Source organism: Oncorhynchus kisutch, linkage group LG6 (assembly GCF_002021735.2).
Source record: "Oncorhynchus kisutch isolate 150728-3 linkage group LG6, Okis_V2, whole genome shotgun sequence".
Classification (NCBI taxonomy): Eukaryota; Metazoa; Chordata; class Actinopteri; order Salmoniformes; family Salmonidae; genus Oncorhynchus; species Oncorhynchus kisutch.
The window spans coordinates 18,347,325-18,360,137 of NC_034179.2; the positions used below are offsets into that span (position 1 = coordinate 18,347,325).

Sequence of the window (12,813 nt, forward strand, 5' to 3'; positions counted from 1 at the left end):
TAAAGCAAGTACCATTTGGACAGGTGGAGACATTTTACCACTAGGAAACATGCTATTTTAAAGGTCAGGGTTAGCTTAAGGTTTAGGTGTAGGTGTAGGGGTAAGGAAAAATAGGGTATCAATTGTTTTTAGTAAAACAAGTGTGTGTATGTCTGTATTTGATTGGCAGATGGGGTATGTGAGGGAGTACATCCTGTGGGCGGCCCAGAAGTCTCAGCTGTTGGCTCACCAGTTCATCTGGAACATGAAGACTAACATCTACCTGGACGAGGAGGCACACCATAAAGACCGTGAGACACATATGTACACACACTCTCATACTCACTCACACTTACTTGCACACTCACACACTTACCACTCCTCACACTCTCTCTTCCCTCCTCTCTCTTCCCTCCTCTCTCCGTGTAGCCGACATCGGGGATCTGTTGGAGGAGATGGTTGAGGAGATAATAGGTGCTCAGTCTGGTGCAGCTAAAGACTTTTTCCAGAGAGAGTTTGACTTCTTCGACAAAATCACCAACGTATCTGCCATCATCAAGTAAGACTAACAAATCTAATCACAACTGCAGTCCCTATATAGTCCACTACTGTCAACCAACTAGTGTCTGGATATAAACGTGTTGGTGTTTTTATTAGGCCCACCCCAAAGGGAGATGAGAGGAAGAGGGCCTGTCTCAAAGCTCTGTCTGACATCAAAGTCCAGCAAGGTAACAACAGCTAGGAGACATATATGTTGCTAGGTCTGTGGGTGCAGGTGCATGTTTGATTACAGTGAGGTGTATGTGAATAGTTTTGACTTAGGTGTTTTTACCTCTAAGCAGTTGATTCCTGTATCTGTGATTTGTACTGTGTGTGTCTGTCCATCTCGCCCCCTCCCGGTGGCCATCCTCCAGGCTGCTACCTGCCCAGTAATCCAGAGGCCATCGTATTGGACATCGACTACAAGTCTGGAACACCAATGCAGAGGTACTCACTCACTGATTCTATTCATTTGATTGATTGATTTCATGCCTGACAAAGACCTTCCAGTTGGAACGTTGCAATAAAGTACACAGGAGCATTCAATGGTGTGTGGATATCTATTCCTTTATGCTATTTTAAAAAAGGAATAGAAACCCTTCTCACAGGATCTATATCTGACTGCTGTCTCCGTTCTCTCCCAGTGCTGCCAAGGCCCCGTACCTGGCTAAGTTCAAGGTGAAGCGTTGTGGGGTCAGTGAGCTGGAGAAAGAGGGTCTGCGTTGTCAGACTGACTCCCAGGACGTGGAGTCGGGTGAAGATGTAGCTCGCAGGATCGTCTGGCAGGCCGCCATCTTTAAAGTGGGAGACGACTGCAGACAGGTAGGATAGATAGACCAGCACATGCGCATACACACACCACAAGCATATTTTACATACTCAGCGCTTATAAACTATTTATTTTTCAATCAGCATATTTTTGAATGTTCTTTTCCTCTCTGTCCCTCCCTGCCCAGGATATGCTGGCTCTCCAGATCATTGGTCTGTTTAAGAACATCTTCCAACTTGTGGGTCTGGACCTGTTTGTGTTTCCCTACAGAGTTGTGGCTACTGCCCCTGGGGTATGTACACTTCTCCCCTACACCAGGGCTATGCCGATAGATTCAGTCGCAGGCACATTTTTGTTGGGAGTGAATGGTGACCAACTATGCCCAAAAATATATTTGTACTTCCAAATACAATAATTTCATACCTTGATTACATTGAGACACGATCACATGTCTTTTTTTGTATTTGTAGGAATAATTGGACAGATTTTCTAAATTCAACTCATTTTTAGCTTAATTCCTGGTGATTTTAGTCTTTCTTGAGCAAAAACTAAAATCCCCACTTTTTTTGGGGGGGGGGGCATAATTACTAGTGGGACGGTTTTGGCCCACGGGCAGCCTGTTTCTGTCCTCTGCCCTACACCCTACCTCCTATACCCTAACCCCTGCACCCTAATCTTTATTAACCTTAATCTTTGTCTTGTTCTGTGCAGTGTAGCATCACAGTAATGGTTTTCCTGTCTCTGTGTCCAGTGTGGTGTGATTGAGTGTATCCCAGACTGTAAATCCCGTGACCAACTGGGCAGACAGACAGACTTTGGGATGTATGACTACTTCAGAAACCAGTATGGAGATGAGTCCACTCTGGCCTTCCAGAAGGTGAGATGACTGTGCTGTCCTACGACCCCTAAACTCTGACCCCTGACCTGATCCTCGTCTGTGCCATTATTCTTAATTAATCAGAAATGAAGGATTATTAAAAAAAGAGAAATACTCTTGAGTACATACAGTACGTCATTACAATGGATCTGTTGCCTTAATAAACATACGTCAACTATTTGACTTCACCAACATGGTTTATACAAGGTACTTCCTAATCTCTCCCTCTCTCATTCCCCTCCTCTCCAGGCGAGGTACAACTTCATCCGTAGTATGGCTGCTTACAGCCTGCTGCTCTTCCTGCTACAAATCAAAGATAGACACAACGGGAACATCATGCTGGACAGCAAGGGACACCTTATCCACATAGGTAAAAAATCATCCACATTGATACACAATCAACCATCCTTAACCTCATCCAAAACATCATCCACATAGGAACACGACCATCCTTAACCTCATCCAAAACATCATCCACATAGGAACGCGATCATCCACATAGGAACACGACCATCCTTAACCTCATCCAAAACATCATCCACATGGAAACACAATCATCCTGAACTTCATCCAAAACATCATCCACACAATCAATCATTCATTTAATACAGCAATGTGGATATCTTTCATCTCTTTGTGACAATAAATATATGATTTGAATTTATAATCGTTGTCTAAAACAGCATCTTCTTTCAGACTTTGGCTTCATGTTTGAGAGTTCTCCTGGTGGTAACCTGGGCTGGGAGCCGGACATCAAGCTGACCGATGAGATGGTGATGATCATGGGAGGCAAGATGGAAGCCACTCCCTTCAAATGGTTCATGGAGCTGTGTGTCAGGGGGTACCTGGCCGTCAGGTAAGAGTGTGTGTGGGTGGGGTCTTAATCTTATTTGCATCTAAACGGTCTTTCTATGGGTTAATTCTATTTTTGTTACACCTCTCTCAGGCCCTACATGGATGCAGTGGTGTCTCTAGTCACTCTGATGCTGGACACTGGACTACCGTGCTTCAGAGGACAGACCATCAAACTGCTCAAGTCAGTACATCAATAAACCACGTGGGAGCATAAATTAGGTTGTGCCAAGTCTCGTGACCATGTCTGACCATGTCTGTGTTCACAGGCAGCGGTTCAACCCCAGTATGAGTGAGAAGGAGGCGGCTGCTTTCATCATCAAGGTCATCCAGAGCTGCTTCCTCAGCAGCAGGTAACACCAATGGCCCTGTACCATTCCAGTTCCTTTCCTCACTCAATGGCCCTGTAACATTCCAGCTCCTTTCCTCACTCAATGGCCCTGTACCATTCCAGCTCCTTTCCTCACTCAATGGCCCTGTACCATTCCAGCTCCTTTCCTCACTCAATGGCCCTGTACCATTCCAGCTCCTTTCCTCACTCAATGGCCCTGTACCATTCCAGCTCCTTTCCTCACTCAATGGCCCTGTACCATTCCAGCTCCTTTCCTCACTCAATGGCCCTGTACCATTCCAGCTCCTTTCCTCACTCAATGGCCCTGTACCATTCCAGCTCCTTTCCTCACTCAATGGCCCTGTACCATTTCAGCTCCTTTCCTCACTCAATGTCCCTGCTCCCATTCCAGTCTCTCGTACCTTTCCTGACCCCTATGGCCCCAACTCGGCCACAGGAAATATCCATAATGCTAACTGTCTATATACACATGCTGACTGTCTGTTTTCTGTCTTTCCGCAGGAGCAAGACCTATGATATGCTTCAGTATTACCAGAACCAGATCCCATACTGAAGACCTGCTGCAGTATTATCACATACCTGTCTGATATGAGTTCTTATTCCTTATATAGGCAGTAACCTCTTCTTTAGACTCTATGTAAGGTCAGAGGTTGTCCTATATACTAAGTAATTATCCTTGGCTTGCTAGCCAGCTAGCGTCCAGCAACTTATGCACTTTATAGATCGCTGTATTTCACCCACCTGATTGGACCCTGATCAAGAGCTGTTATGCTAGACTAGAGAAATCACACTAACCAATCAACCAAACAACCAATCACACAACCTGTAACTGAACTCTAATACAATCAGCAAATCCCACGATCATAATCCATATATCACGTATCAATGTCTTGATGCAATCACATAGTGAGTGTCCCCGTCCTGTAGTCAAAAGCCATGAGTAGATCTTTTTTCTGGGGACATTTCTAATGGTGGAGCTAGTGACTATATCTGTCTTGAGTCAGTCACATACTGTGTGTGTATCCGCCCCAAGGTTGGTGGGTCCAGTACAGAATAAACCAGTGTTGTTTACCTAATAACCCACTAACTCTGCATGTCTCATGACCAGACCTTCTAGTAGTTACATGGATTTAGTAGCATTCTTAAACAGGTGTGTGTGTGAGATTCTGTTTGGAGACATTCCTCTTTCTGCACAAAGAAAGATTTTATTCACCTTCAATCCTGTAGTTGAATCTCCAGGATTTGTGTTTAGTATTACAATGGTGGTGGTGATTTTACAATGACAATGAAGACCCAAAAAGCCATTTCTCTAAACCTTGGCACAAACAGAAGGGTGGTATTACATGACAACTATACTCCTCTGATGTTATGCTAGAAGTTACCTTCTTAATGTGTGTCAACATATGAGATTGCTGTCATAATCTCTTCAGAAACCCTTCTGTTTATGAAGATATTTTACTTGGTAGTCTGTAAAGATAATTCATCTTACATCTATCATTTTAGATTAGATGGTATGTATTATTTTTGATCTGAATGGATATGTTATTATTTTACTTAGGCTATTTCATCTTAAACATCCATGTATGTATTACAGAGTATGTTTGTAATATATAACGTGGGCGGTAGGTCAGCTAGTGGCGAGGAACCGAAAGGTCGCTGGTTTGAATGCCCCCAGCTGACTAGGTGAGGTATCTACCAATGTGCCCTTGAGCAAGACACTTATTCATAGTGACTTACAGGAGCAATTAGGGTTAAGAGTGTCTGCTAAATGAGTAAAAATTTACATGTGAAGTATATTACAGTGTACTGTATTTCAGGGCTCTACAGTGTAACCATTTTACTCACATATGCGCCTAATGTTCTGCTGTGTGACCTGGAGGTTAAATGTAGGTGTACCAGTGCACCTAGAAAAATTTAAAGGATTCTAGCTTTAATACTTCAAATATTTTTCATTGTGCGTATTAATTTTTGTGTGCTTACATTTTTCAACTTAGGTGCACACATGCTCATTGTAAAAAAGATCAGCGTAGAGAGCCCTGCTATGTACTGTAGGTTGTAATGGCTAACAGGACATGCATTTCAGACCAATGGGATGATAAAGAGCTGTTCCATTATTAGTATTTTTATTGGACTGTTGTATTGTGATAAAGTACTGAAACGTAAACCCCAGTTCAGGTGTGTCATTTTATCTATACTGAACCAAAATAGAAATGCAACAATTTCAACGGTGTTACTGAGTTACAGTTCATATAAGGAATTCAGTCATTTGAATTAAATTCCTTAGGCCCTTATCTATGGATTTAACATGACTGGGCAGGGGTGCAGCCAAGGGTGGGCCTGGGAGGGCATAGGCCCACCCACTTGGAAGCCAGGACCAGCCAATCAGAATGAGTTTTTCCCACAAGGGCTTTGTTAAAGACAAAAATACTCCTCAGCACACCCACCCTCCCCCGTCAGACTATCCCGCAGGTGGAGCCAGATGTGGAGATCCTGGGCTGGCATGGTTACGTGGTCTTCGGTTGTGAGGTCGGTTGGACATACTGCCAAATACTCTAAAACGACGTGAGGTGACTTATGGTAGAGAAATTAACATTAAACAAAAGTCAACTCTAAAATGTGAAGTTCTCACACAACACAATGCCACAGATGTCTCAAGTCTTGAGGGAGTGTGCAATTGGCATGCTGACTGCAGGACTGTCCACCAGAGCTGTTGCCAGAGAATTTTATGTTTGTTTCTCTACCATAAGCCGAAAAGAATAGCATATTATCGATGGCAATATGAATGCACAGAGATAGTCACATGATCTTGAGGTCCATTGTCGTGCCATTCATCCGCCGCCATTCATGTTTCAGCATGATAATGCACGGACCCATGTCTCAAGGATCTGTACACAATTCCTGGAAGCTGAAAATGTCCCAGTTCTCCCATGGCCTGCATAGTCACCAGACATATCACCCATTGAACATGTTTGGGATGCTGTGGATCGACGTGTACGACGAGTGTTCCAGATCCTGCCAATATCCAGCAACTTCGCCCAGCCATTGAAGAGTGGGACAACATTCCATGGGCCATAATCAACAGCCTGATCAACTCTGCAAATGAGATGTGTTGTGCTGCATGAGGCAAATGGTGGTTACACCAGATACTGACTGGTTTTCTGATCCACTGCCCTACTTAATTTTTAAGGTACAGCACGTTAGGAATCCATTCAGGCCAAAGAGTTCAATCTTGGTTTCATGAGACCAGAAAATCTTGTTTCTCATGGTCTGAGAGTCTTTAGGTGCCTTTTGGCAAACTCCAAGTGGGCTGTCATGTGCCTTTTTATTGAGGATTGGCTTCCATCTGGTCACTCTACCATAAAGGCCTGATTGGTGGAGTGTTGCAGAGATGGGAAAAACTTCCAGAAGGACAACCATCTCCACAGAGGAACTGGAGGTCTGTCAATGTGACCACCATTCTCCCCCGATTGCTCAGTTTGGCCGGGCGGCCAGCTCTAGGCATAGTCTTGGCATAACTTTTTCCATTTAAGAATGAGGGCGGCCACTGTGTTCTTGGGAGCCTTCAATGCTGCCGACATTTTTTGGTACCCTTTCCTAGATCTGTGCCTTTACACGATCCTGTCTCAAAGCTCTACGGACAATTCCTTCAACCTCATGGCTTGGTTTTTGCTCTGACATGCACTGTCAACTGTGGGACCTTTTATAGACAGGTTTGTGCCTTTCCAAATCATGTCCAATCAATTGAATTTACAACAGGTGGACTCCAAGTTGTAGAAACATCTCAAGGATGATCAATGGAAACAGTATGCACCTGAGCTCAATTTCAAGTCTCAAAGCAAACTGTCTGAATACTTATGTAAATAAGGTATTTCTGTATTTTATTTCTAATAAATGTGCAAACATTATTAAAAACCTGTTTTTTTCTTTGTCGTTATGGGGTATTGTGTGTAGATTGATGAGGGAAAAATTAAATGAATCCATTTTAGAATAAGGCTGTAACATAACAAAACGTGGAAAAAGTGAAGGGATCTGAATACTTCCGAATGCACTGTACACTCAAAACACCTTTGTCTGGATAGATAAAAATGGCAGCAGACTGCTTGGCATGGCAACACCAAGTATTCCAAGTCACAAGCCTCCTCGGGGATCAATGAGCCAACTGGGAGGCTCCAACCCTGGACTCTGTCACCCTCTCCTTAGCTCGACAACTTTGCCCCCGCTGTGGTATAAATTGCCCCTCAAGGATTGTGTCATGTAGTGTATCTGTCACCAACAGATTCATATCTGTATTCCCAGTCATGTGAAATTCATAGATTAGGGCCAAATTAATTTGGTTGATTTCCTTATATGAACTGTAACTCAGAAAATCTTTGAAACTGTTGCAGGTTGCACTTATATTTTAGTTCAGTCTAAAATGTGTTAACATATTTGACAACTTTCCAATCAACAAGCTAATTGTTTGGATTCAAATACCAGATAAGATCCTCCTACATCCTCATCTCCCATCTACTGGGTAATGGCTAGAAGGGATCCAGCTTTTGTCAAATTAACCTCAGATTTGACTATTCATAGCAGGTTAGGAGAACTTACACAGCAGGTTATCATAATTATTTTAAGATTAGGAAGGATTAGGGTCAATTAAAATGCAAAAAAATCTACTTCAGACCTTCATTTGATAAAAGCTGGATTTCTTCTAGCCATGATCCATTTACTGGACCAAAAACTACAGAAATTTCAGCAACTTTCACTCACCACACCCAACATAGCTAGCACATTACATTCTGAGAAACATGTTTTTTACAGCTGGTGTGAGAGCATGGTTGTCCTATGGTTATTTTGCATACAACATTCGCACAATGTTCTGGGAATGGTGCTTGATACCCAGCTAGCACATAACATTCTGAAAACCATATGTTTCTTAGGTGGGAATTTCAGTACTTCAGCATAATGTTTTCTGCAGGTTTCCTCGTGGTTCGATTTAAAGTAAAGTTCTCATTGTTCCAAGAATATTAAGAAACAATGATCTTCTGTGGGAATTTCAGTACTTCAGCATAACGTTTCCTACAGGTTTCCTCATGGTTCTATTTAAAGTCATGTTCTCACAAGATTTCCATAAAAAAAACACAAGAAAACATGAGTAAACGTTCAAAGAACATTCTAAAAATGTTATTGAAAAACATATACATTTCATTCTCAGCATCAACAAACTCTCTCAACCCATTATGTGCGGCACCTCCAATGTATTGAGCTGTTGTAGACTTCTGACCAGTGCGGTTGCTTGTAAATTTTGATTTAGACCTTTTTTGGAAGCTAATACCAGCCGTAATGGGAGTAAATGAAGATAGTTGCTCAATGAAACTTCATATTTGGGTCATTCCTAGTATCCTAGTATCCTTTGAAAGTGCAGTCGCAAAAACCATCAAGCGCTATGATGAAACTGGCTCTCATGAGGACCGCCACAGGAAAGGAAGACCCAGATTTACTTCTGCTGCAGAGGATAAGTTCATTAGAGTTACCAGCCTCAGAAATTGCAGCCCAAAAAATCCTTCACAGAGTTCAAGTAACAGACACATCTCAACATCAACTGTGTGAATCAGGCCTTCATGATCAAATTGCTGCAAAGAAACCACTACTAAAGGACACCAATAAGAAGAGACTTGCTTGGGCCAAGAAACACAAGCAATGGACATTAGACCAGTGGAAATATGTCCTTTGGTCTGATGAGTCCAAATTTGAGATTTTTGGTTCCAACAGCCATGTCTTTGTGAGACAGAGTAGGTGAATGGATGAGCTCTGCATGTGTGGTTCCCACCGTGAAGCATGGAGGAGGAGGTGTGATGGTGTGGGCGTGCTTTGCTGATGACACTGTCTGTGATTTATTTAGAATTCAAGGCACACTTAACCAGTATGGCTACCACAGCATTCTGCAGCAATACATCATCCCATCTGGTTTGCACTTTTTAAAATGTTTTTATTTTACCTTTATTTAAGTTGGCAAGTCAGTTAAGAACAAATTCTTATTTTCAATGACGGCCTAGGAACAGTGGGTTAACTGCCTTGTTCAGGGGCAGAACAACAGATTTTTTTCAACCTTTTCAGCTCTGGGAATTAATCTTGCAACCTTTCGGTTACTAGTCCAATGCTCTAACCACTAGGCTACCTGCCACTTAGTGGGACTATCATTTGTTTTTCAACGGGACAATGACCCAACACACCTCCAGGCTGTGTAAGTGCTATTTGACCAAGAATGAGAGTGCAGGACTCCTGCATCAGATTACCTGGCCTACACCATCACCTGACCTCAACCAAATTGAGATGGTTTGGGATGAGCTGGACCGCAGTGTGAAGGCAAAGCAGCCAACAAGTGCTCAGCATATGTGGGAACTCCTTCAAGACTGTTGGAAAAGCATTCCAGGTGAAGCTGGATGAGAGAATGCCAAGAGTGTGTAAAGCTGTCATCAAGGCAAAGGGTAGCTACTTTGAAGAGTCTCAAATATAAAATATATTTATATTTGTTTAAGACTTTTTTGGTTACTTCTTGTAAAAGTTGATGAATAGAGCTCGCCAGCTTGTAGTCCTAAAACCCGGAAATGAGTTATCCCCTGGTTCGTTCAGCCATTCTTATGGGATAAACATAGGGTATAGGTCTGAGGTTAACACAGGTTTAAGAGATTTTATATGCTTTGTTCTATGAGATAATGTCAGTCAGTTAACATGACCTTTATTAATTATAAAGCCTTTAGGGAAAGGGAATACCTAGTCAGTTGCACAACTGAATGCATCTTGTGCATTTAATCCAACCCCTCTGAATTAGAGAGGTGCTGAGTTCATCAAGGTCCATGTCATCAGCACCCAGGGAGCAGTTGTTGGGGGTTAATTACCTTGATCAACTGTATAACCAATAATTTCCCACCTTGCTGGCAATTTGAACAAGCGACCTTACGGTTGCTGGCCCGAGGCGCTTAGCCACTAGGCTACCTGCCCACCCCCAGTTGATATGAATTATGAAGCCTTTATGTGTCTTTGATTACATAAATGCTTCAAAATTCAGCAGTGACATTAGCTGATCAAGATTATCTCATAGAACAAAACGTAAGCCTATAAAACCTCATATGCTTGGGTTTACCACAGGCCTTATTTAAAGCGTTTATCCAAAAGCCCTACAAAACTCCATGTATTTTCCCATTTTTTCAACAAACTATAAGAGTTAGTGCCTACAAAAAGACACATTCCTATTGCTCTCTATAACACCCGGGAACATGGCAAAAACGCCTACATTCAGTTTTCAAAATACATAAAATTACCTTTCTAGAGACACATTTTTGTGTTTTTAAAGTAAATGACACCTGCCCTTATATTTAAATAATTTTAGAATCCACATTTTACACTAAGTAAGATGTAATATTTCCTGGGGACAGAAACGGTATGGCATAGTAGGAATTACTAATTTGCTGATCAAATAAATATTTTAACATTCTAATGCTTGTCGAGCAGGTGAATCCGAGTTTGAATCGGAGCATTCTGGGCAATATTGGCCTACTGGTTACGAGTTTGAATCGGAGCATTCTGGGCAATATTGGCCTACTGGTTCACTCCTGCCCCACACGCACCCTTTGCTCCTCCAGGTCCGTCTCCCTTCGGCAGCCCAGCAGCGGACTAAAAACTATGGGTGACAGGGCTTTCAGTTGCGCGGCTCCGCGGCTATGGAACGCACTTCCAGACACTATTATGGCTGCAGTCTATGTTCTCGTTAAACCACAGCTCAAGACCGTGCTGTTCAGAAGAGCTTTGAAGGACCTCTGCAGATCCTCCGGATCTGATGACACCTGTATATAGTTTTGTATGTTGTCTGGGTTTTATGTTATGTGTTTTGTATTGTTTTTATTATTGTAATTATTTATATAGGCTATATAAAGATAATTTGCGCCCGACTATATGTGATAAAGTGAAAATCTGAGGCCCGCACCCGACAATAACCCCCCACATACACAAAATGCAAATCAGAGAAAGATTTTTTTTGACAGGACTTTTAGATAGGTCTATGTTTCTGTTTAATTTCCGACATTTTGGGAGGCTATTTGTTAGTCAATGTGTCTATAGATACACAGCTTCGCTTCTGTCATGATTTGTTGCCATAGAAGACTAAATAAACCCCTGCTCACCAGAATAATGTCAAATATCGATAGAATGAATGCTTCAACCTAGTTGACATCGGTAAAGTTTGTTTTCTCGTTCTTCTTTCATCTCTGCTTCTCTCGCGCAGCAGCCGTTTAGGGACCGTGTAGAAAATGCAATAAGCCTAGCAACAAAAAAACGGGAAAGATTTTCCTTGCAAAATCTCCAGATGACATCTGTTTAACCAGTTTTAAGGAAATTAAAATCTATTAAAGATCCCGAACAGTGAAAATCATGTTTTCATGAAATTGGATGCTCTTTGGATGCAGTTAATAGTAGGTTGACCCAAATTTTCTGAAGAATGAAGACATCAGACAGCAGTGGCTGCTTTTCATTTCAGGTGGACAGGGTGCACCGAAAATTATTTCATGCACATTTCAATTGATTGTTATCATTTCACATTCCATCTCCTTTTGTCTTTATACTTTCATCAAGCTGTAATGACAGACAGCTACTCTGTCTGCACAGCTTCCCAGGCAACCAGCGTGCTGTGATGATACAAAATCAGCTTTCCGCAAGGCAAAGAAGGGGGGGGGGGGGGGGGGGGGGGGGATATGCTGTGAAATCAATTAAGCTTTTCAGGCACACACATTCCAAATACAAACATTTCAAAGTTTCACCAAAAAGTACACAACCAAATAGTGTATATTTCAAATGGAGTACATAAAAAATACCTGAAAACACATTGTAGAATGAGTAGATCCCTACATAAACAATTTGATAGCATCATAACAGTAAATCAAAGGAAATTCAATTCATTATCCATTTAACAAACATGTCCTTTTTCAAAAACATTACAGGCTATGTAGACAGGCTCCTGGATCTCCTCTTTAACAGGTCAACCTTGATCCAGCGCCATATGTGGGAAAGCTGCGCCAGCAGTCCATTCCAGAACCCCTTTCTGCCCAGTGTGAGAGGTCTGACAAGTAGGAGGTCATAGCTGGATCTGTCACCCGTTCAATCTCGGAGATGACTGAAGCCAAGTGGGTGACTGAAGCCTGGTTTATTGAACTGGGGTACGTGGGTTCCCCTCCTCTCCTGCTCCCCTCCCCATCAATCTCTGTAGTTGGTTGCCTTTCCTAAAGCCTGAGTAATTCACTTTTATGTGCAAGCCTATAGCTTGGGTCTCCAGATTTCATCCCTGCAAGGTTATAAGGCCAGCATTTGAATAGCATGCTATGCTCATGCTTAGATTCAAGGTCAAATATGAGTAGAGACAAAAGTGCATAAAAGGGTAATTACGTTCCATTTAGGCACTTAACTCGGGTC

The 12,813-nt window shown here is 42.3% G+C and overlaps 1 protein-coding gene across 2 annotated transcripts in view; it reads left to right on the forward strand.

Annotated features, from left to right (window-relative positions):
• Window positions 1–5,533, forward strand: part of LOC109882556 (phosphatidylinositol 4-kinase alpha) — a 28,658-nt gene extending 23,125 nt beyond the window's left edge. For both annotated transcript variants that reach the window (XM_031826335.1, XM_031826336.1), the window contains exons 40-51: window positions 170–290; window positions 409–538; window positions 637–707; window positions 894–966; window positions 1,164–1,341; window positions 1,476–1,580; window positions 2,040–2,165; window positions 2,415–2,535; window positions 2,862–3,021; window positions 3,112–3,201; window positions 3,287–3,370; window positions 3,871–5,533. In XM_031826335.1, the coding sequence (XP_031682195.1) occupies window positions 170–290; window positions 409–538; window positions 637–707; window positions 894–966; window positions 1,164–1,341; window positions 1,476–1,580; window positions 2,040–2,165; window positions 2,415–2,535; window positions 2,862–3,021; window positions 3,112–3,201; window positions 3,287–3,370; window positions 3,871–3,922 (1,311 nt within the window). In that variant the 3' untranslated portion in view covers window positions 3,923–5,533. The remainder of the gene's footprint in view (window positions 1–169; window positions 291–408; window positions 539–636; window positions 708–893; window positions 967–1,163; window positions 1,342–1,475; window positions 1,581–2,039; window positions 2,166–2,414; window positions 2,536–2,861; window positions 3,022–3,111; window positions 3,202–3,286; window positions 3,371–3,870) is intronic.
• Window positions 5,534–12,813: the final 7,280 nt, after the last annotated feature.